Genomic DNA, 22,036 nt, shown 5'->3' on the forward strand with positions numbered 1-22,036 from the left:
AGTATATTTATAATGTGTCATTTGGTGTAAGAAGTTCAGGTCGTCCACTAAAGGAAGTGGTCTATATTAAGCAGATCTACCCTATTTACGTTCGCAGACAGCTTCTTTGCTGCAGTGCAGGTAAGAAGGCGGAGATATCCACCCATAACTTACCTACGTTCGAAAAAGCAAAATCTAAGGTTGAAGTCTGAAAACTGTTCACAGCTAAGCATCTAAAAACGTTTTCTTCTGAATTCTGACAATTTTAATTTGAATGATCGTTTGAAACGAGCAGATCATGCACAGGTAATTAACACCTCACAGAAAGAAGCATTGTTCTAGCCTATTATTCCCCTGATTGGCGAAGCCAAGAAGCCTTTTTGAAACAAGCTACTAAAAACGTTGCAGTTTCAGTGTCTATTTAAAATTAGTTTTTGTATGGGATTTCTTTGAAACAACCTTATATTCAATATAGATTTTTTAACAATAAGAAGCATGAAAAACACCACCAAATATTTGTTACATGGATTGAAGAAAAAATATGGCCATACTCAGGAAAAACATTTGGTGGGGCTAATATGCGATTACTTTTAAGATGGGACAATCACATTTTTTTCTGACTTTGAAATAAAATCAACATTTTTGTATTCTCAATCGATAGTAAAGCAAGAAATAGGTGGTATTTAACTCAAAAATGATGAAATTCCATTTGGGTTTGATATGCGTTTATAGGCAGTATAGTTGAGTACGAGTGCAAAGTCACACTGCCTACTTCGGTGTTTGATTCCTTGTTGGTAATGTTTCAGGTGCTGGTAGAGGGTCACATTCGATAAAAAATATCTACGCATATGCCCTAACGTTAATCTACTTAAAGTTATTTAATTTAAAAGTTTCTGGAAGACTCTTTTTTAAAGTGATTCTCACTCTAAATGTATACCATTGACGCAATTATATTGCATTTATTTAAAATATCCTACTAGGTACAGCCCTGCATGTACAAAAAAGTATAAAAAAAAACATGTTATTAATAGTAAAAATGTTGAAAAGAAGTGCTGTTTCAATAGTATAGTGAAGATTTCTCACAAAACAAAATGGGATCAACATTGGTATCGTTTGTTAAGTTAAACCTGTAAACAGCTCCGTAGTTCATTCTTTGACACCAACTCTCTATCTGCTTCAGTTTAGTTGTGGAGTGTTACTTATATTTCACCATTATAAATCAATATTTAACATTTTTCTATGAACCAGGCTTGCATTAAAAAGTAGCACACAGACATACACCAAACATTTTGTTAGAGCCACTATGAGGGCTAATAAAATTGACTCCTTTGCTTAAAAATTACTGTACACCATGGAATATAGCCCTTTCCTAGGCCTCAACTAAAACGAGTATTATAAAATCCAATGCAGAAACCCTTTGTATATGCTTAATTATTTATTTAGTCTACTAGTTTATTTTTTCATTCATTGTAGTTCAGCAACTGTTAGTCTTTCCATACAGCAACAGAGAAATAAAAAGCCACTATAAATGCCAAACAACCAACGCCGAAAAGCGCCCATCCTAAGTACTTTCCGACATCTCGTAACGTGTAGATAAGCTAAAAAATACATGCATAAGTCAGTAAAAATTTACTCATTGTATATTCACCTTCAGTTCATCGATCTTTTCTTGCGTCAAAACCACTCTCTGTTCAACCCAGAAAGCAGGCAAAACCATATCAGGCAAACCATTCGTGATTCTAAAAAAATGCATGTTTTATAAATTCTTCCTAGAAAACTGTGTAATCAAAACATACTGTAGTCCATAGTCTTTTACGTGGACATTATATTGCAATCTACCGTTTACTGTCAGTGGAATTCCAGAGAATGGATGTAACGCATAACGGAACTCATGTAGTTGACGCGTTGGGGTTAATCCGGTAACAGCGTTCAAATAGCTTGGGTCTGCCAAATAAAAGTGCGGAAAACTAACTAGCAGTGGAGCACCAAAATTGCACTCAGATACATCAAATAAACCTGGTTTCAACACAGGGCATTCTTCTACCGGTGCTGTACATTGGCACTCTGTTTCTGGAAATGTGTTTCCATTATCAAAGACCCGATTATCGCCTATCCAAACACTTCCTTGAATTCCATCCAACTCGAAATCGCCGTCGTATTTCAGGCGAATAGCGCTGCATAAATCGGTGACGAATAATATAAAATCTTCCGGATTTTCGATTTGTGAACTAGTCATAGGCGGATTTACTTGGCCAGTTGAGCCATGAACTTTACCACATTCACCGCGGTAATAAGGAACATTAGGTTCGCCATTCCAGGTTACCATAAGTCCAGTATTACTCCAGATATCTGTTCCAGTACCCATTCGGAAGACACCATCATACTCGACGCTGTTATTTCGTTCTGCAAAGTATGCAAACCCATCCCAGGGAGGAACTTCAATACCTTCTATAAGTTCAGGTTGCCATTCGGCAATTCCGTTCAACCATTCTAATAATGGATCTTCTACTCCGTTAAATAAAACATCTTGGACCAAGACATTCTCGTAAGTTACTCCATCCAGTAAGTTATTCGCAGTGATTAATCCATCCATTATCATCAGTAGGAATGGATCATCTTGGACTACAGCACCGACAGTCTACAAGTGATTTTATTTTTATTCTACATATTATAAATCAAAATACGTTTAAACGTAAGCATTGTCTTGAACTCTAAACTTTAAATTGACTATTCTGACTAGGTGTTATGTCTGAAATAATTAAACCATTACAACTCACCATGAGAATAGTTTGAGGTGTGGTTACTCTATCAGTATAAAAATCTCCGTTGGATTGTTCTGGTATATAAATCCACGTTCTGTTCTGTTTAAACGTAATAGTGTGATCCGCATTTCTTTCTATGAAATGTCTCTCATGGCGTTCTAGAAAAACATACGGCCCACGTTGGACGAAGTTTGGCCGAACATTTTCGTTTGTCGCTTCTTCTGAGTTCGTCCAATCCCAGAAATAAATGTCAAAATACATGGGAACCTGGCCATCTATCCAATTTTCATATACTTGGCTGCCGGGTTCCATGATAAATTCCTGCAAAAATATTCATTAGAAGTAATATTTACAATAATTTTCGATACCTACAGTTCGCGCAACTGCATCTACTATTGCTGGTAAACCGAAACCAAAAAAAGCAGCAAATCCAAAAATTATTACCACCCCCACAAAAGACCATACCTTTTTGGAAAGATTCGAGCAGTTACAACAGCAGCACATGTTCCTCTATTTTGTGATGTTCGGTTGGTACGAAATACAGGTCTGCACTTTGCGCTAGACTAATGGGAACAATTCAGCCTATAATCCTAATGACCCCCTATCAATTTTTGTTATTTTTACGCTGGTTGCTAAAATGATATGAACATATACTGACGTCAGTCAAGTACAAACTTCGTAGACCCGATCGATAGCTCCGCAGTTTGCTCCTAATGTTTAATCAAATTTCCTCGATAACGTAACCAGTGAATGCTTTTTGTACCCTTCAGAGTAGCTTAAAGACAATTTATTATCATGATTACAGAAAGCCGTCAATGGGATTATTAGGCAAAGATAAATATTAAATCGAATTGGAAATTACGAGCGTTAAATTAGCAAACTTTTTGTTGCACTGTTTATCGAAAAACCTAATGTAAAAAAAAGCTCTAGGAATGTTTGCACCGAAATTTACGTTTTTGTTTTACCATTGTTCCTTTTTGTAGTGCGCTGAATCACAAAATTTTTGCACAGGTATTTAAAAGGATAACTGAAATCGGAAAAAGGCTCAGACATTATATACACAGCGAAAAGTAAATTACACTATTTTTTTAACTAAAGGATGAAAAGTAGATATAGTCTTCCGAAATGCACTACTTTTAGTGACTAAGAAAAATCTCGGCTCATGTGATAGTTTTCACGGAATCAAAGTTGTTCCGGCGATTTCAAAGGAATGAACCAAGTCCACTGAATTCTTTAGCAACTAATTTATTGTACACGAAGCTTTATGCTAAAATATAATCGTTTAGAAAATCAATTCAAATATATCTTGTTTCACTTACAATTTTCAGTGAATCGCCTATATAATACCGCATGTGTTTTACAATTTTCAGTGAATCGCCTAAAGAATACCGCATGTGTTTTAGGATAAGCGCATTCCTTTTAGCTGTTATTTTAAAAATCATGTTAAGTACATTATAAGTGTATTTATGTAGAACTTACGATTTAGCCTAATAATATTTAATAAATTTCCAGATTGATGTAACTTTTATCTAATAGGTGTTTAAGTAATAAGTAATACGTATTTAAGAAACTATAATTTCGCTACCGCACAGTATGATCTTCGATCAGCAATGACAATCACTTTGACAGGGGAAGTGGATCAGTTGTATTGAAGCGGCGTGTCTATTGTTGATTAGACATAGGGTACCCAGCCGCAACATCCTCCCCCCCGTAACACTGGCCACCGGATCCAGTTTTACCATTTTGCTCAACCTCCAACACAGCCAACTTAGTCACTGGCCTACGCAACATCCCCCTCGCAGTTTGAACTACAGCTTGTCGAACTCTTCCATCTCTCCCTTTTACGACTTCTTGAACCCGTCCCCGAGCCCAGCCGTTCCTACGCTGGTCATCCACGACAAATACTAGATCTCCTACAGTTATTGGTTTCACTTCGCCGAACCATTTTGACCTTTTGGTTAGCATAGGAAGATACTCTCGGATCCAACGATTCCAGAAGGCATCGAGTTGAAGTTGAATTTGATTCCAAGCATTTTTTGTAGCAAACTTGGGGTTGGCGTTAGCAAAAATGGGCTGTCGTACACCGTTTGAACTTCCCAGCAAAATATGGTTTGGTGTTAGAGCCTCTCCTTCTTCAGAGTCCAGTGGAAGATATGTGAGAGGTCGGCTGTTGACGATTCCTTCAGCTTCTATAACCATTGTTTGCAATCCCTCGTCATCCAGCTTTTGATTATTGTTATATGCTATCTGCATCGCTGACTTAATCGATCGCACCATCCTTTCCCATGCACCGCCCATATGGGGTGCCGCGGGTGGTATGAAAACCCATTTTGTATGTGAGTTAGTGAATGTTTCCGCCAGCTCGTTTTGTATATTTGTGAGTTGTTTTCGTAGTAATCGCTCGGCACCTTGAAAGTTAGTGCCGTTGTCCGAATAAATCTCGGCAGGTGAACCGCGTCGACAGACGAATCGTCGTATTGATTTCACACAAGATGAGGTAGTAAGAGTGAGGACAACCTCGACATGAACGGCACGGATAGTCAGGCAAGTGAACAAGCAGATCCAACGCTTTGTAACACTTCTTCCAACTTTCACTAGCAATGGACCAAACAGATCTATACCGGTGTACGTAAACGGTCGAGTGAATGACGACAATCGTACCACAGGAAGCGGTGCCATCCGAGGTACTTTCGGAGTTGCTTTCTTCACGATACACCACTGACATGCTGCAGCTACTTGCCTTACGACCGCCCGCAGCCTAGGGATGTGATATAATTGTCGAGCCTCGTTCACCACTGTTTCTGAGTTTCCGTGGCAAAACGTTTGATGCAAATTTTCCAGTATCAACTTAGTCACAAGATGCTTTCGTGGAAGAATCACCGGATATTTAGCGTCAAACGATGCATGAGGTGCAGCTCCAATCCTTCCATCTACACGCATAACTCCGAACTCATCCAACGTTGGTGACAACTGATACAAACTACTGGACTTATCTGGATGCGATCGATACCTTTCCAACGTAACCATTTCTTCGGGGAACACCTGCCACTGCACCATCCGCATAATAGTGTTTTTCGCCTTTTGTAGTTCATGTTGCGTAAGGTGTGCTAAATCCAATTTTTGCTTTAGACGTTTGCGTCTGATATTTTCCGCGAAGCGATGCACGTACGCAATTGCTCTCCATAATCGGTTCCACTTTGAGAAACGGTTAAATTTCACTATGACTTCTGGTAACGGGGGTTCTTGAATCACGTAGCAGTGTTTCAGCTCCTCTTCTGGAGAGGATAGAAGCTTTGTCTGTTGCGGCCAACTCTCCTCAGGGTTGCGAAGAAATTCCGGCCCGTTGAACCAAACGTCGGTGAAATCAGAGCACTTATTTTTCCCCCACTTTGTGGCTGCGTCGGCAGGATTTAATTTGCTAGGAACCCATTTCCACTCTGCTACATCAGTTGTGGAAAGCAGCTCACCGATTCTATGCGCAACGTATTGTTTATACCGACGATGGTCAGCTCGCAACCAGGCAAGCACTGTCATGGAATCGCTCCAGAGATATCGTTGTTTTACTTCTACGGAGTGGTTTTCTATCATAAACGTCATGAGGCGGCTGCCCAAAACCGCTGCGCGTAGTTCCAAGCGTCGAATTGAAAGCGGCTTTAAAGGAGCGACTTTAGTTTTGGCGGCGACTAACGAAATTTCTGCTGGCCCGTTCAGTCTCATCACTCTAAAGTAAACCACGGCAGAGAAGGCAGTTTCACTAGCATCTACGAAGACATGAAGTTGCAGTGAACTATACGTTTCCTTCGTTGCACCGTGAAAGTAGCATCGTGGTATTAGCAGAGCACTAATTTTCCCAAACAAACCAGTCCATCTGGTCCAGGATTCATAGATCTTATCCGTCACTTTCTCATCCCACTGCAAACCGGCACGCCACACTTCCTGAAGGATTACTTTCCCGTGGACGAGAAACATGCTTAAAAGACCCAGCGGATCAAAGATGGCCATCAGACACTTCAAGATCTGTCGTTTAGTGGGTCGTTCTTTGTTACCAATCAGTTGTTGGATTTCAGCTTTCAATTTGATTGAGAATTGTAGTTCGTCACGTACTGTCAGCCACTTCATGCCCAACACTCGGTCGCTTTCTTCGATTGGGTTGAGACAGAAACCTTTGGCATCCAAGGGCTTTTCCACGTTCATTCCGTTCAATACTGCAGCGCTATTCGACAACCAGTTTCGCAGCACAAAGCCTCCCCTCTGGTGGATGTATCGGGTTTCAGTGGACACGCGCACTGCCTCTTCTTCACTTTCGAAGCTATCGAGGAAATCATCCACGTAGTGGTTTTTCAAAATCGCTTCCACTGCACGTGGGTAACGATCAGCGAACTCCTCAGCGTTTTTGTTTTTAATATGTTGAGCCGATGCTGGCGAACAGGTTGAACCAAACGTGGCCACATTCATTAAGAAGATTCCAAAATTTTCCGTCGGATCGTTCCTCCACAGGAATCGTTGAGAATGGCGATCAGGTTCCCGTATAGATATCTAGTGAAACATTTCTTTGATATCGGACGAAACTGCCACCTTGTACTGTCTGAATCGAGATAATACTGCCGGCAGTGAAGCGAGCTGGTCTGGGCCCTTAATCAGCATGGTATTCAACGATATTCCATCCACTTTGGCCGCAGTATCCCAAATTAAGCGAACTTTTCCCGGCTTCCGCGGATTTGTCACCACACCCAATGGCAGGTACCACACTCGCTTCGGATCCCCGCACTTAAGCTCATCTTCTGTCGCACAACGTGCGTAGCCCTTTCGCTGGTATTCCGACATTTGCTTTCTCAGGTTGGCCGCTAGTTCCGGATTTCGACTCATCTTACCCTCCAAACATTTGAAACGCTTCACCGCCATGCTGTAGCTGTCCGGAAACTCTATGTGATCGTATTTCCAGAGTAATACCGTTTCAAACTTGTCACCAACGCGGACCGTAGTTTGCTCCAATATTTTTCTTGCGCGTTTGTCCTCTTCAGACTCCAGTTGTTGCAGCGGTATTACTCCTGTATCCTCAAGCGTAAAGTAATCTCTTACAACATCAAGCAGCTTCTGATCAACCGCGCACTCACACGCACGGTAATTAAAAACAGGCGTAGCTCCCGTGTCGTTACCACCAAAAACGCACCACCCCAGTCTGGTTTTCACTGCTACAGGTTCATTTTTCATGCCTTCCTTCGCTTGTAGTGGAACGATTAAATTTACGTTGTTGACTCCAATTAACAAACGAGGGCTTGCTTTTTCATAACTGCTAATCGGTAAACCTTTGAGATGAGGAAAGCGTTGGGAAATATTCTCAAAGCAAAGACTTTGCTCGGGTAGAGTAAGTTCTTTTACGGTACGAACATCGTTGAGTGTTTAAAATTTTTTACTATTGTTTCCTTTAATTTTAATCTGCACTTGTTTCGAATCCGGCTCAACTCTGGTTACATTTCCGGTCCATTTCAGGCACAATGGTTTCGTCCAACCGTCAATTCCCAGTTGCTCCACCAGTTTATCTTCGACCAACGAAAGGAGTGATCCGTCATCTAGGAAAGCAAAGGTTTCGATGGTAGCTTGAGGTCCGCAAATCGTGACCGGGATAATACGGAACAAAAGAGTTTGTTCCTGCTGTTGATGTGTATAATTTTCTGCTGTGGATGAACCACGGTTAACCTGATTACTTGCACGATTAGAATGTAGAATCGGGTGGTGACGGTATTGGCATCCTTCGACAATGCATTGTTTTGCATTCCTGCAACTTTTCCTGCCGTGCATATTCAGACAGCTTCGACAAAGGCCGTTATTTTGTACAAACTTCCATCGGTTGTCTACGGTGTACGATTTGAACAATGGACATTCCCATAATCGATGCCCAAATTGCTGACAGCAAGTACACATCCGTTTATTTTCGCGCGTTGAGTCATGTATTTCAATTTCACTAGCGTGGGTGTTTACGGTTCCTTTTGGTCTCTGTTGATTTCCGCTACATCCACCAACGTGCATCGTGACTCTGCTAACTGCTGTGATAACTCCTAGCATGAAATCGCCGAAAGTCTGAAGATTAACCACTGAGTGTTGCTGTATATGATTTGCCCATTGCATCTTAGTGTGCACAGGCAATTTTCTACTAGCTCCGTCAGTAAAGATGGGTTGGAGAGATGCTCCTGTTGTCCGGCAGCTTCCAGATGGTCACAAAGGCCGCGCACAGCTATGCCGAAATCAATAATGGTTTCTAACTTTTCCGGTTTCGGTGCTGGAACACTACGAATTTTTTGTAGCAAAGCATTAATTAATAATTCAGGTCGCCCATACAATAGATGAAGAGTATCGATTACGTGAGGAACTGATTCGGGAAGCAGTAGTCTGCTTTTAACTGATTCGTACGCGGGCCCTTTCAAACATCGTTGCAGGCGCGCGAGATTCTCGGAACTATTGAACCCACAAGTTAATGTACTATTGACAAAGCTACTTATAAAAATCGGCCACTCTGCCGGGTTTCCGGAAAATATGGGCAAATCGCGTGGCATGACCTGCCGGGCAGCTAACTGCGAGGCGGAGGGTGTAAACTGATCGATAATGGGAAATCTTAGTGACGAGAGAACGTTTCCTGCTGATTGCGTAAACTTGGAACGAGATGAATCTATTCCAAACGTCGGACAAGAGTTGTTTACCGTAGGTAGCGTTTTCGTATCGCGCCCCGAAAAGGGGGCCGATGGCGCAAGGGAGCCAAATTGTTTTATCATTTGTTGGAGGGAGTTATCAGTATATGTTGAATGACTTTCATTTGGATAACACGGTGGCTTACCTCGGGTTACATGGGGCATCGGGGGGAAGACATTACCTCTCTGCTCATCTACCTTTCGTTGTTTTGGGTCGATTTTAGGGATCGCGCCATAATGGTGCTGATCGCGCCGAGTTAATTTTGGTTTTAAAATCGTCTGTAGGGCCGCGCCGATTTGCTGCTGCTGGTCCCAACTAACGGTCTTTGGATCAGGTATCGTTCCTATAAAATGTTCCTGATTTCCTTTTATTGATCTCGGATCGGGGAGCGCTGTTGAGTTCAGCCACGGTTTGTTGTTCGTCGACTTCGATTGTTCCTGACGTAGCGCTGAGTTGGCATTGTCGTCTTCGAAGTCATCTCCATACTGTTCTTCATCCTGCTCCACCGTTTACTTCTCTGACTCTGACTTCTGTACTACGTTAATATCAGTCAGGTTTTTCGACACATTCCCGTTGCCACTGATGAATCGTTCTGATGTAAGAGTGTATACGAGCTCTACTTCGATTACTTGCCGAATCGCTTACATCTCTTAACTCTTCTTCCAGTAGCTTTTGCTTCTCAAAGAGATGACGTTTTTCGAGAGCTTGTTTCTCTTCCAACAGTTGAAGGTTTAGTTGTAGCTGTGCGGCTCTCTTACTAGACGTAGTGGTGTGGGAAGAGAGGCTAACGGGTAAACAGTTTCGACAACTCCAAGGTCTTTCGGGCACCGACTTAGATACTCCAGCGCAAGACATATGCCACCAGTCCTTGCAGTCATCACACTGGACAAGATCATCACTAGAGTCGGGCCGGTCGCAGTTTATGCAACTGTTAATGTTACTTCGCTCGGGTGTCTGGACGTCGAGAGATGCATCTGTATTTTCCATTGAAAATTCTTAAAGGTTTTGTTCCGGCGATTTCAAAGGAACGAACCAAGTCCACTGAATTCTTTAGCAACTAATTTATTGTACACGAAGCTTTAAGCTAAAATATAATCGTTTAGAAAATCAATTCAAATATATCTTGTTTCACTTACAATTTTCAGTGAATCGCCTATAGAATACCGCATGTGTTTTACAATTTTCAGTGAATCGCCTATAGAATACCGCATGTGTTTTAGGTTAAGCGCATTCCTTTTAGCTGTTATATTATAAATCATGTTAAGTACATTTTAAGTGTATTTATGTAGAACTTACGATTTAGCCTAATAATATTTAATAAATTTCCAGATTGATGTAACTTTTATCTAATAGGTGTTTAAGTAATAAGTAATACGTATTTAAGAAACTATAATTTCGCTACCGCACAGTATGATCTTCGATCAGCAATGACAATCACTTTGACAGGGGAAGTGGATCAGTTGTATTGAAGCGGCGCGTCTATTGTTGATTAGACATAGGGTACCCAGCCGCAACAAAAGTGTTGAAATGATCTGAAAGAAAAATCATTCTTCGATTCGGATGTCATTGTACCACAAAGTAGTATCGAATGGATCAATTTTGTTTATAATAAATAAAATGAAATTTCGTGCGAAGGTTGTAATCTTACAAGTCAGCCGTCATATGTTTGAATCTTGGCTATATACAGAGACTGTGAGTGTTAGTAAGATCGCCACACGGGTAAAAATATTTTCCCGTTTTCATGACCTTTCAGGTCATGAAATCATAAATGCTGTTTTCCGACAAAATCATGACCTATAACTCATGATATCATGATGTCAACCCCGAATATCATGAGCTATGAAAAGCGTTTTCAAGAATGTGACTCATGGCTATTATAAGCGTAACACATCGCTGTCGCATGGACTCATAGAATCATGAGTTATGACTTATGCTACCATGGGTTGGACTCTGAATATCATGAGCTACTCAGAGCGTTTTTATAAATACGACTCATGACTGCTAAAAACGTAACACATATCTGTCAAACTGTGCGCCGGTATATTCAGTGATTGCAAGTTTAGAAACCGTGATTAATACCGTAGGTGGACTAGCGTATTTCATGTGCAAAACAAGGTTTTCGCGAGTGAAAGTGTTGATAAAACATAAGACGAGTGTCCGGTTGCATAAATTTACTCAACACAGTATTATCAAGTGCGGTTGAAACTGAAACAACTGTGGCAGAGAACATACGATTGCAGCTAGAATTGATGGATAAGAAGCTGTTCGGCGAGTGTCATCTGCCTATTAATGATTTGAAACCAGTGCCCCGCGGTTTCTGCGATGCCTTTTGTCACATCGGCTAGCAATGTTGTGAAATTAACGGTCGTGCCCACAAGGATTTGTTCGCACAAGGGAAGGCAATGCTCATTTGTCCCGCCTGTAAAGATAAATTAGGCGGTAAAAGAATTCGTGCCTATTGTGCCGAAAAACTAAATAATGTGCCGGCTGTGCCAACTAATGCTGTTCAATTTAAACAGCTGTGTATACGTAATTCTGCAAGCCGCGGCAGTAACTCGATCGATTTGAATGATCTTTCGGTTGCATCTATCACCCCCGCACCCCAATCAGTTAGGTGGTGGTTGGATTCGCTTCGCATGAACTGTAAACTGCAGATTGGTGAAATACCTATGTGTTCTCCAACTCGGTTTTCTGGCAAATTTCGCTAGCGGAAATTTGGAACGGTAAACTATCTTGACACATCACTGAAGTTGAGCATAATAAAGACTTGTTTTTTTTTACGTAGAACTACATTTCTCAGGAAGATCGGCTACATTGGGGTGAAAATGAAAATATAAAAACGGAAAAGGGGACAAAATTTGTGTTTTTTAATGCTTATAAGCCGCTTAGTTTCCAACGCATTCCCGTCGTTTTTGTAGCAATCAATTGAAAATTATCCACGCATAAGCCCCCAAATACAGACAATTGTAATTTGATTATTTGAACTATTGTAGGTAGCGAACGGCTTCGGCAGTGGTTAAGATTGGTGCAGAAAACCTGCCGAAGCCTTTCGCTACCCTACTATTGAAAAATGTTATTGAAAAGTGTTAAAATAACAAGAAATAAAACAAAATTTATTAAAAAGTCTTGAAAAAGCAATCAGTTTACTAGTGAAGAATGGGTGCTAACTATGTAGCAGCGGGCAGCAGCGATAGCGAGTACCAGTAGCGGTAGTAGTAGCAGCGTCAGCGGTAAGTGTAACGGTATTACCTTTTCTAGTAAAAAGCTGCTTATGTGCGGTAGCGACAATTCCTCCAGTGAAAAACTGCCGTATTTTGGCAACACACAAACGGGGGTGTTGGCAATCAAAATCTGTCTGTCGTCAAATTTTTAGTCCGAAAACAGCTTTTAATGTCAGGAATAGCACAGAGATGGGATCAGCATCATTTCCTAAATTGAATTAAAAAACTAATTGTCCTTTTAAGGATGAACTAAATAGTCAATTGAAGAGTTAAAATTTTTTCGTTCATACATTACACCTTAATCAAAATGTTGGTGTGCCTTGATATAGACGATTATGAATTCGATATGATCTTCATGTCTCAGTACGAGTTCGAAATTTAAATGTGCACCAAGGAACAAATAACTGAGTGACCAACTTTTTTATAAGTAGACCCTGTTGATGTTTTCCACAATCATGCGAAGGAGCCCAGTTTAGAGCAACTATCAACGTCAAACATTAGTTCTACTATTCAGGATGTCCATGATGTTCAACATATTGCTTTCTGAGAGAATTTGAAGCGACATTTTGACGACAACTTATAAACATTTAAGCATCTGATAGGAACAGCTTTTACTACATTTAAACAGTTTACCTAACTATAATCGATCCGCTGCATCACGCCACGCCATTCCGATGCGTCTTGAAACAATTATTTTTGGCTGATCGTGCTCGCGAGTAGGGGAGTGCACGCGAATAAGACCGTAAATAGGAGTGTGTGTCCATGGTTTCGGGAGCGAAGAAAACTTGCAAGCGTCGACACTCGGTGGTGTGAAATGAAGGAAGTGCGAAAGAACGAGAGACAGTTTGAATGGTGGAGGTACTCCATTGTGTGTGTGATTTCGGTAGCGGTGAGAACACTACTTGGAGTATCGCATGCTTGTTTAGAGCGAGTTTAGCAACACTGGAGCATACAACCATAAACCATTTGTAGTTAAAAAAACTTTAAAACAAGTTGTTTTCCTTGTTTTGTGTTGCAAAATAATTTTTTTGTGTATACTTTTATCGGTAAGATAAAACTGTTATCTGCAACTTTTCTGAAGAAGTCACACCGATTAAACAAACCGTTCTGTCTCTAAAAATATTTTTTAACCGTCCATAAGGCAATCCACGTGTGACGTTTCGCTAGCGGAAATTTGGAACTGTAAACTATCTTGACACATCACTGAAGTTGAGCATAATAAAGACTTGTTTTTTTTACGTAGAACTACATTTCTCAGGAAGATCGGCTACATTGGGGTGAAAATGAAAATATAAAAACGGAAAAGGGGACAAAATTTGTGTTTTTTAATGCTTATAAGCCGCTTAGTTTCCAACGCATTCCCGTCGTTTTTGTAGCAATCAATTGAAAATTATCCACGCATAAGCCCCCAAATACAGACAATTGTAATTTGATTATTTGAACTATTGTAGGTAGCGAACGGCTTCGGCAGTGGTTAAGATTGGTGCAGAAAACCTGCCGAAGCCTTTCGCTACCCTACTATTGAAAAATGTTATTGAAAAGTGTTAAAATAACAAGAAATAAAACAAAATTTATTAAAAAGTCTTGAAAAAGCAATCAGTTTACTAGTGAAGAATGGGTGCTAACTATGTAGCAGCGGGCAGCAGCGATAGCGAGTACCAGTAGCGGTAGTAGTAGCAGCGTCAGCGGTAAGTGTAACGGTATTACCTTTTCTAGTAAAAAGCTGCTTATGTGCGGTAGCGACAGTTCCTCCAGTGAAAAACTGCCGTATTTTGGCAACACACAAACGGGGGTGTTGGCAATCAAAATCTGTCTGTCGTCAAATTTTTAGTCCGAAAACAGCTTTTAATGTCAGGAATAGCACAGAGATGGGATCAGCATCATTTCCTAAATTGAATTAAAAAACTAATTGTCCTTTTAAGGATGAACTAAATAGTCAATTGAAGAGTTAAAATTTTTTCGTTCATACATTACACCTTAATCAAAATGTTGGTGTGCCTTGATATAGACGATTATGAATTCGATATGATCTTCATGTCTCAGTACGAGTTCGAAATTTAAATGTGCAAAATAATTTTTTTTGTGTATACTTTTATCGGTAAGATAAAACTGTTATCTGCAACTTTTCTGAAGAAGTCACACCGATTAAACAAACCGTTCTGTCTCTAAAAATATTTTTTAACCGTCCATAAGGCAATCCACGTGTGACGTTTCACTGCTTGTACGTTTGTAATTGTTTTTTCAAGTTGCAAAACCAAAACACAACCAAACACAAAATCTTTTAATGCCGGAAAAAGAAATCTAAAGTGATATTTTATTATTGGGTAAAGGATTGTCACTAACCATACTGGAGCAACCGATCGTTTGTTTTTCGTGCTTTTCGATCCGGGTTGCATCCAAGTTGCGACCGTTCGAACATACCTAAGGCTGTCAAAAGTTGAAAACTAACTGAAATCAGCTGACCGCACCTGTCTCGTCGATTGCCTTAGCAACATCCATAAATTACGTAACGCTAAAAACCCAATTTTTGGACCCCCACCCTCCCATATGTAACGAAAAGTAACGCCAAAACCTACCCCCCATAAAATTACGTAACGCTCTAGAAGAATACGCCAAATAAAAATGCTCATATTTGGAAAGTCTCCCCATGGATTTTTTGTTACGTAACGCTGATTTTACCTCCCCCTCCCCTATATAACAAATCGTAATGCCAAAAAATATATCCCCCCTCTCTCCTATAGGTATTACGTAATTTATGGATGCCGCCAAATTATTCGTGACCAAAAACAAAAAATAATAATAGCACATAAGAACATCTATGCAAAGTGCAAATGCAATGCTATGCAAATGACATTTAAAAAAAATAGATGAGAAACATTTTGTGTTCTCTAATGTCATCGATAAAGATTTACAGTCCTTTTTTCAGAAAAAATAAAATCCCTTAGAAAAAACGATCAAAAATGGTTGAAATGTTATTATAAATTGATTAGGGTATCGAACGTCTTTGGCAGGTTTTTGCATAATACTGCTGCAGAAAAGCTATTAAAGAAAACTCATTAATTTATGTTTTACTTTGTTTTGCCGTGCAAATCATAAATTTTAGTTTTAAGTTGAAAAATTATAATTTCAATAATTCATAATCATCATAATCATAATCATAATCAATCAAATTCCAACTTATCGGAGTGATGAATCCAATTCAAAGTTTATGAACTTTATCCTAAGTTTAATGAATTTTTATTGTAGTTTCATAAAATAAATTACTGACTTCATAAACCAAAACACGAATTCAAATATAATGTCAAATTTCATTCGTGGAACGCTAGATCACATGAATTATATTTTCAGTTTCGTGATCGATAAATCATGACATTAAGATTTAATGAACCAAAGTGAAGTTTCATAAAATAAATGTACACCCAGTGCGCACAAATGACATGTTGGTGACCTTTAAGAGAAGATTAATATTCGTATTAGAAATATGTTCTGTAAATGGTCAGGAATGCTGAAAAAGCGTCGAAATGGCGGGGCTTACAGCCTTATACAATTTTTTGCATTTACATGTTTTCACTGTGTGATATTTATAGGAGAAAGCAGAAACGTTTCTAATTTTGTTTTAAGTTGTCATCGCGAGTCGTATTTTTATCAACACATTCATGAATATTTTTCCTGACAAAGTTCTAAAATAAAATATACTGTTCGTGACCAACTCCCGAACATTGCCATTTAATTTTTTTTATTTCGCCGATAAAATTTAGAAATGATTGAACGTGTACATATTAGCAATAACATAGAACAAGTTGAATTTGCGATGAATGCCAAAAGCTATTTTCAAATGCAATCCCATTTTCATGGAGAAAGTATGTCGCCTACCCCTTAAAATTTTCGCGCGCCTTCCCAAAAATTAGGTTTTAGATAGTATTCGTAAAATTATAAATATTTTAGAAACACTAAAAATGAAGTTTATTGTTTTTTCAAGCGTCTGTCTGTTAATGGATAACTCTTGTTGTAATTTTGTTACAAAATATATGAAAATTATCAAGGAGAACTTCTAAATCATATTATGGTTTAATTTTATAATATATGTACTACTTTCGTCAAGCATTGCCTCCATTTTAAAGAGCCAACAAACTTTAGGTGCTCGTCACCAATTCTTGGTGACTTTCGTAAAAAAGATGCATTCCTCTTAATAACGGTTATGGATCATTTCTTTATTCTTCAATAAACATCAATTAATACGAGGACTCTTTTGAGAATAATCGAACGTTAGTTTCAAGAAATATGTGACCTTATTAATTTCAACTAATCTTTTCGAAGCTACTTGATCAAAAAGTATAGTTACTAAAATTCCGCGAAATTTTTGAAAAGATCACATATTCATAACAACATTTGACATATTCTTTACAAAAGTCACGGTGACTAATAAGTAACATTTGTTTATTGAAGCCCGATGTTCACTTTTTCTGATTTTTATTCAAACTAGAAGAGATGATTACCCAAATCACTGCGACAATGTTAATAACATATAAGTTTTTTTCAAAAGGTCACAAATTCTATTGAACAAAACTTTTGACAAATATTCTCTCACAGAAGTCACAGTGGCTAACAGGGGAAACTATTCCTATGAAGGTTGCCATGAAGTTATCAGAAAAATTTAAATGTACCTTTTAATGACTTAGTGAGTATTCTAAGACAACATAACATTTGTACTTCAAATTATCACCGTGACTACTTAATGGAAAAAATAATTTCGTTTCACAAGTGGAATAATTTCGCCTGAGACCCTTCAGAGAAGAATAAATAAATTTTAGTTCAATTATCACAGAGACAAAATAAAAGAAAAATTTGTTTTATAATCATAGCGCTATTGTCTTTCGTAAGAAAACTAACACAAGTTTTTCTATAAAAAGTAATGGTTACTCGCGTACAAAAACTATTTCCATATTATTTTTAAAACATTCGGGGGACAATTGTAAGAAAAAGTCTTATTTTATTTGTGACTCTCGTGCGGATTGGGCAATTTCGTGAATCGGATCGCACAAATCATGATTTCATGAAACTAGCCCAATCAATCATGAGTTTAATTCATGGTTTCCTAAATCAAAACAAGGTTTTCTAAATCGAACACCCGATTTCATGAGTCAAATGCTATATGTCCTGACTCGCAACTCATGATTTCATAAATCAAAATCATGGTTCCAGTAGCCAAAGCAAGAATTCATAAATCGAACACCCGATTCCTGGAGTCAAATGCTAAATTGCATGACTCGTGACTCATGATTTCACGAGTTTAGCTTATAATTTCATGGGTTACAATAAGCCAACGCAAAAATTCATAAATCAAACACTCGATTCCCGGAGCCAAATGATATATTTTATGACTCGCATTTCATGATTTCATAAATCACAATCATGGTTCCATGAGTCAAAGGGAGATTTCATAAATTGAACGCCCGATTTCCTGAGTCAAGTTAGTCAAATTTCATGACCCGTAAATCATGGTTTCAATCCAAATTGCTCATGATGTCAGCAAAACAGTAACGCACGGGGTGCGTTACGAACAATTGGCTCTAGATTCCATGAGTCTTTACTCATGGTGTATATTCATACCATGAAAATACATCCAAATCATGAAATCATGAGTCATTTTGCCCGTTTTCGAGATTTTATTTCTACCCGTGCATTGTCCCGTCGGGATACGGTATATTTTTCCAAATCTGTATCATATTCCCAGTTCACTTATTTTTCGTTCTTTCTCTACTTCACATACTGTCTGCTTAATGAACTTCATTAATTTGGTTAACAAAATGCAGTTTTTTCACTTATTCAACATTGACTTTCAAACAAACAAAACTTTTCGCTTTCAACACCCCTTGCAAAATACAATGACCACTATTGTTGAGTGATCAGGTACCTGCACCGACACGCTCCCATTCAGGCGAAATATGGTTTGTGAAGCCAATCACCTTTCCAGGATTCAAAGACCAAATCTCTTTGGGCTGTAAACAGCCACTATCAAGAAACCTTGATCTGCATTTAAATAATGCACCACAACTGCACAGCAGATGTTCCGATGTCTCGCTTTCCATATTACAAAAGCGACAGATATCATCCTTAATTAACCCGGCCAATGTTCCATGGTTAAATAGACGAATATCACTAATCATTGGAAAAAGGACTAAAAAATTCCTGGTTAGAGATTGAAGGCTTTCATTGTCGTTTTTATGATTCTCCTTGCACATAGGTTCTGCTGAGATTTTCTTATCATTGATAACACTGAGTAAAAAAGTAATTTATTGCCGCCGATCGGCAATACCCAGATTGCGTTAATGAGGTTGGTGATAGTCCCACTTTCACAAAAACTTCAGATAGACCTATTATCTGTTATAAAATAATTTTGAAGCAATCAAATCGTAAAGTGAAACGAACCGACTGATTTCATCGGTGCTGTTATGAAATCTTAAGCAATAAACATTTCGATGTTTAACAGAAACAGAATTATCAAAAACAAAACTTGTAAGTTATTCACTGCTCAAGACGATCCAATTATAAACCGGTTATTAAGATCTCTAAATATTGAAACTTTTTCCTTGTTTACAGAAAACTGAAGACTGAAAATATTTTTCAATCATTTTTTCTGTAATTCAACGTTCAACTAAGCCTGCTAATATTTTTCTACTCTCCGTTAGAGAATGTTTCTTCTTGCATATGTAGTTAGTTTATAAACTTAAGTTAATATATTCATCTGCAACAATCTTGTTTACCTCCCTATTATCTATTTAGATAATCTTAAATCATAGATTCATTATCTACTAGAGGAACATCACATATTTTCATGATTGTTCTCTGTAGTGAAAAATATCTTAAACTTAATATATTGGACACTTTACTTGCAATTTGCAATGTTTTCACTTCGAATCACGATAATATTACAATATACGTACGCTTATATTTCAGCGGACCACTTTTGACTGACCATGCTTGCAGGCAATTCTGCGCGACGCAGACGATAGCCAGCTAAAACAGTTACTATATCTTAATCTTATCGACTAAAATCGGCAGCCATAACGATTCGATAAATCGGTATGCGTTAGGTTATCTTCCTTGTTGTTAAGCACCCCTTATAAATAAACAAATAGGAAATCCTTGATATTACTGCATACCTAGTGACCTGTAATTCACATTGGTACCAAGTGGCACTTATTTTAGGTAGTTTGTTCACCTGAACTGTATTATTAGGATTCTCATCATCTTACATACTTATGCAAGAGTTCTTCGAAGAAGCCTTCCCGTATAGTTTCATGCTACATGCGTTTGGATTAAGATAATGGCGACTCAATTTAAGAGGCACCACAGCTTTGGCTGAATATGATAACGGCATAGATTATCAAAAGAGACAGTGGTTATTCGCGGCAAAAAAGTTGAAAATTCGCGGGTGGCAAAATAGAAAATATTCAATCTTTGCGGTAATTACGCGGCCTCCTAGTTGGTCTCGAGGTACGATGCTGGCCTCCAAGCCAGTAGTCACATGTTCGAATCTCGGCTGGGAGAGACCGACAGAGTCGGTTGCGCTAGCTCCGCAATTGTGCTGTACACTAAACTGTCGGCTGCGAAGTCTGTGTCGAATAAAAGTCTAATTCCAAAAAGAATGTAGCACCCAAGCTTTGCTTTTCGGAATTTTGGCGGCAACCTTTTTCTTCAGAAAATACTAAATGAAGTTTTAATTTGGTAAAAACAACAAGCAACTGTTTTATACGGTTTAAGATTTCTTTGCGTTACTGACTAAAAGTACATACTGAGTCAAATTATTTTCAGTCATATTTTGGTGTCGGCAGGCACGTATTATTCAAGTTAAACTGGCTCATGCTGCGTTTCATATCTACCTAGTCTCCGGGAATCGTTAAATATTGTATATTAATATTTGCCAACTGGAAAAAATCAGGAGAACGTTCGCGATCCCAATACCTACAAAAATTTTAATACCAATAGTCGGGAATTTTTGAAAATGCTTGCTTATATGTTTATCTAGCAACTTCGATTTGATGGCTGCACACTCTGGAATACTATCATACAGGTCACCAGTCGCCAAAGTCTTTGCGCGAAGAGGATTTAACAGCCGAACCGTCGAAAAGCCTTCGCGTATCCTAGGTTGAAAACCGCTGACATAGAATGTTGTTGTTTTTCATTATATTCGTGGCATTTCGCGACTTTTTATAAAATTTGAGGCTCATGCTGCATTTCGCAGAGTTCCGTGCTTCCGCGTAATAAAGAGTAACGTACTGCATCAAATTTCGAACACATAAGCTTGGATGTAACTACTTGTAATGAAAAAGCTTAAATTAAATAAAAATTAAATTTTCTCGTGAACTTGAACGACTGAACATTGCATAGTAGCTCCTCCGTGATGAATCTGAGTTAGAGAATTTGCACAAAAAACAACTACCAGACGGCTATTTGGGATTAATTTACCATCTTCAATGTACAATAATTCAGTAGCTTCCGCTCTGTATTGATCGATTACGGCGTCGGCTACGTCGTTACGTTTGGTCAAGGAACGGAAGAAGGAAATGTTACAATCGTTGTTGCCAGAGACTGAGTTTACATCTGCATCTCTAACGACTTAGACGAAAGAAAGTCACTTAGTCCCCGTGGTCAGTGACGGATTTTTATACTTTCACTCTTTTCTTTACACGCCTATACAGTCAAACCTGTATCTGTGCGATTTTTTTATTTGTGCAAATGTTTTAGTGCGGTGTATGAGAAACTTGCATATCCGAAAACCTTTCGGCCACTTAGTTTTATCGATCCTTGAAATGAATTTTAACGCATGACATACGTATTGCAGCAGCCAATTACTGTTTAAGCCATTTCTACGCAATAAAAGTCACGTATTGTTAGCTTACGAAAGATAGTGATGGAAAGTTTTTCATGCTTAAAATAGGTACGTATATCACTCAGATGTTTAAAAATTATTTCATAGGTATCTTCCAAATCAAAATATCATGTTTTGAGATTTTTAACTGGGTACTTTTTTGCGGTCCCTAACATTGTTTAATAGCTACTCATGAAGCTTCAAATGATTTTTTCATGCGATTTGTTTTGTGCAGTCCCTATTCCTCGCACAAAAACAGTTGTCATTGTAACTATAAACTCTACAGGTCTCCTTAACCGAGCTTTGCCAAGTGTCGGCAGTTATAACTCCCTGGAGAGGGATTAAACTATATTTACCTTTTTTTCTGAAATTTAAGCGTGATGGAAGGCTCATGTAGGGAAAAGGGAGGGAGCTTAAGAATATACCAATGCGTAAAAGTTCCTCTAACCCCAAACGATCTGATTCTATTAAAATTAGAACCCATGACCATTAGGGTGGGACAAAAAATAAATGTTAGC

At 38.6% G+C, this 22,036-nt stretch overlaps 2 protein-coding genes across 4 annotated transcripts; both read right to left on the reverse strand.

The window, feature by feature from the left end:
- Positions 1 to 1,172: 1,172 nt before the first annotated feature.
- On the reverse strand, positions 1,173 to 19,633 carry LOC129731965 (protein croquemort-like). Of its 3 annotated transcripts, none has more exons than XM_055692397.1 (6): positions 19,537 to 19,633; positions 3,114 to 3,373; positions 2,757 to 3,062; positions 1,776 to 2,617; positions 1,628 to 1,718; positions 1,173 to 1,577 (listed from the first exon to the last, which is right to left on the reverse strand). In XM_055692397.1, exons 2-6 carry the CDS (start codon positions 3,243 to 3,245, stop codon positions 1,464 to 1,466), a joined length of 1,485 nt encoding a protein of 494 aa, XP_055548372.1. In that variant the 5' UTR covers positions 3,246 to 3,373; positions 19,537 to 19,633; the 3' UTR covers positions 1,173 to 1,463. The 3 variants fall into 3 exon arrangements, with proteins under 3 accessions (XP_055548372.1, XP_055548371.1, XP_055548373.1); XM_055692396.1 differs by lacking the exon at positions 19,537 to 19,633 and adding an exon at positions 19,411 to 19,493 and having other exon boundaries at positions 3,114 to 3,516; XM_055692398.1 differs by lacking the exon at positions 3,114 to 3,373 and having other exon boundaries at positions 19,537 to 19,607.
- On the reverse strand, positions 4,404 to 7,196 carry LOC129728533 (uncharacterized). The gene has a single exon (XM_055686977.1). The coding sequence runs from the start codon at positions 7,194 to 7,196 to the stop codon at positions 4,404 to 4,406; it is 2,793 nt and encodes a 930-aa protein (XP_055542952.1).
- Positions 19,634 to 22,036: the final 2,403 nt, after the last annotated feature.

The sequence above is a fragment of the Wyeomyia smithii genome, chromosome 3 (assembly GCF_029784165.1).
Source record: "Wyeomyia smithii strain HCP4-BCI-WySm-NY-G18 chromosome 3, ASM2978416v1, whole genome shotgun sequence".
Classification (NCBI taxonomy): Eukaryota; Metazoa; Arthropoda; class Insecta; order Diptera; family Culicidae; genus Wyeomyia; species Wyeomyia smithii.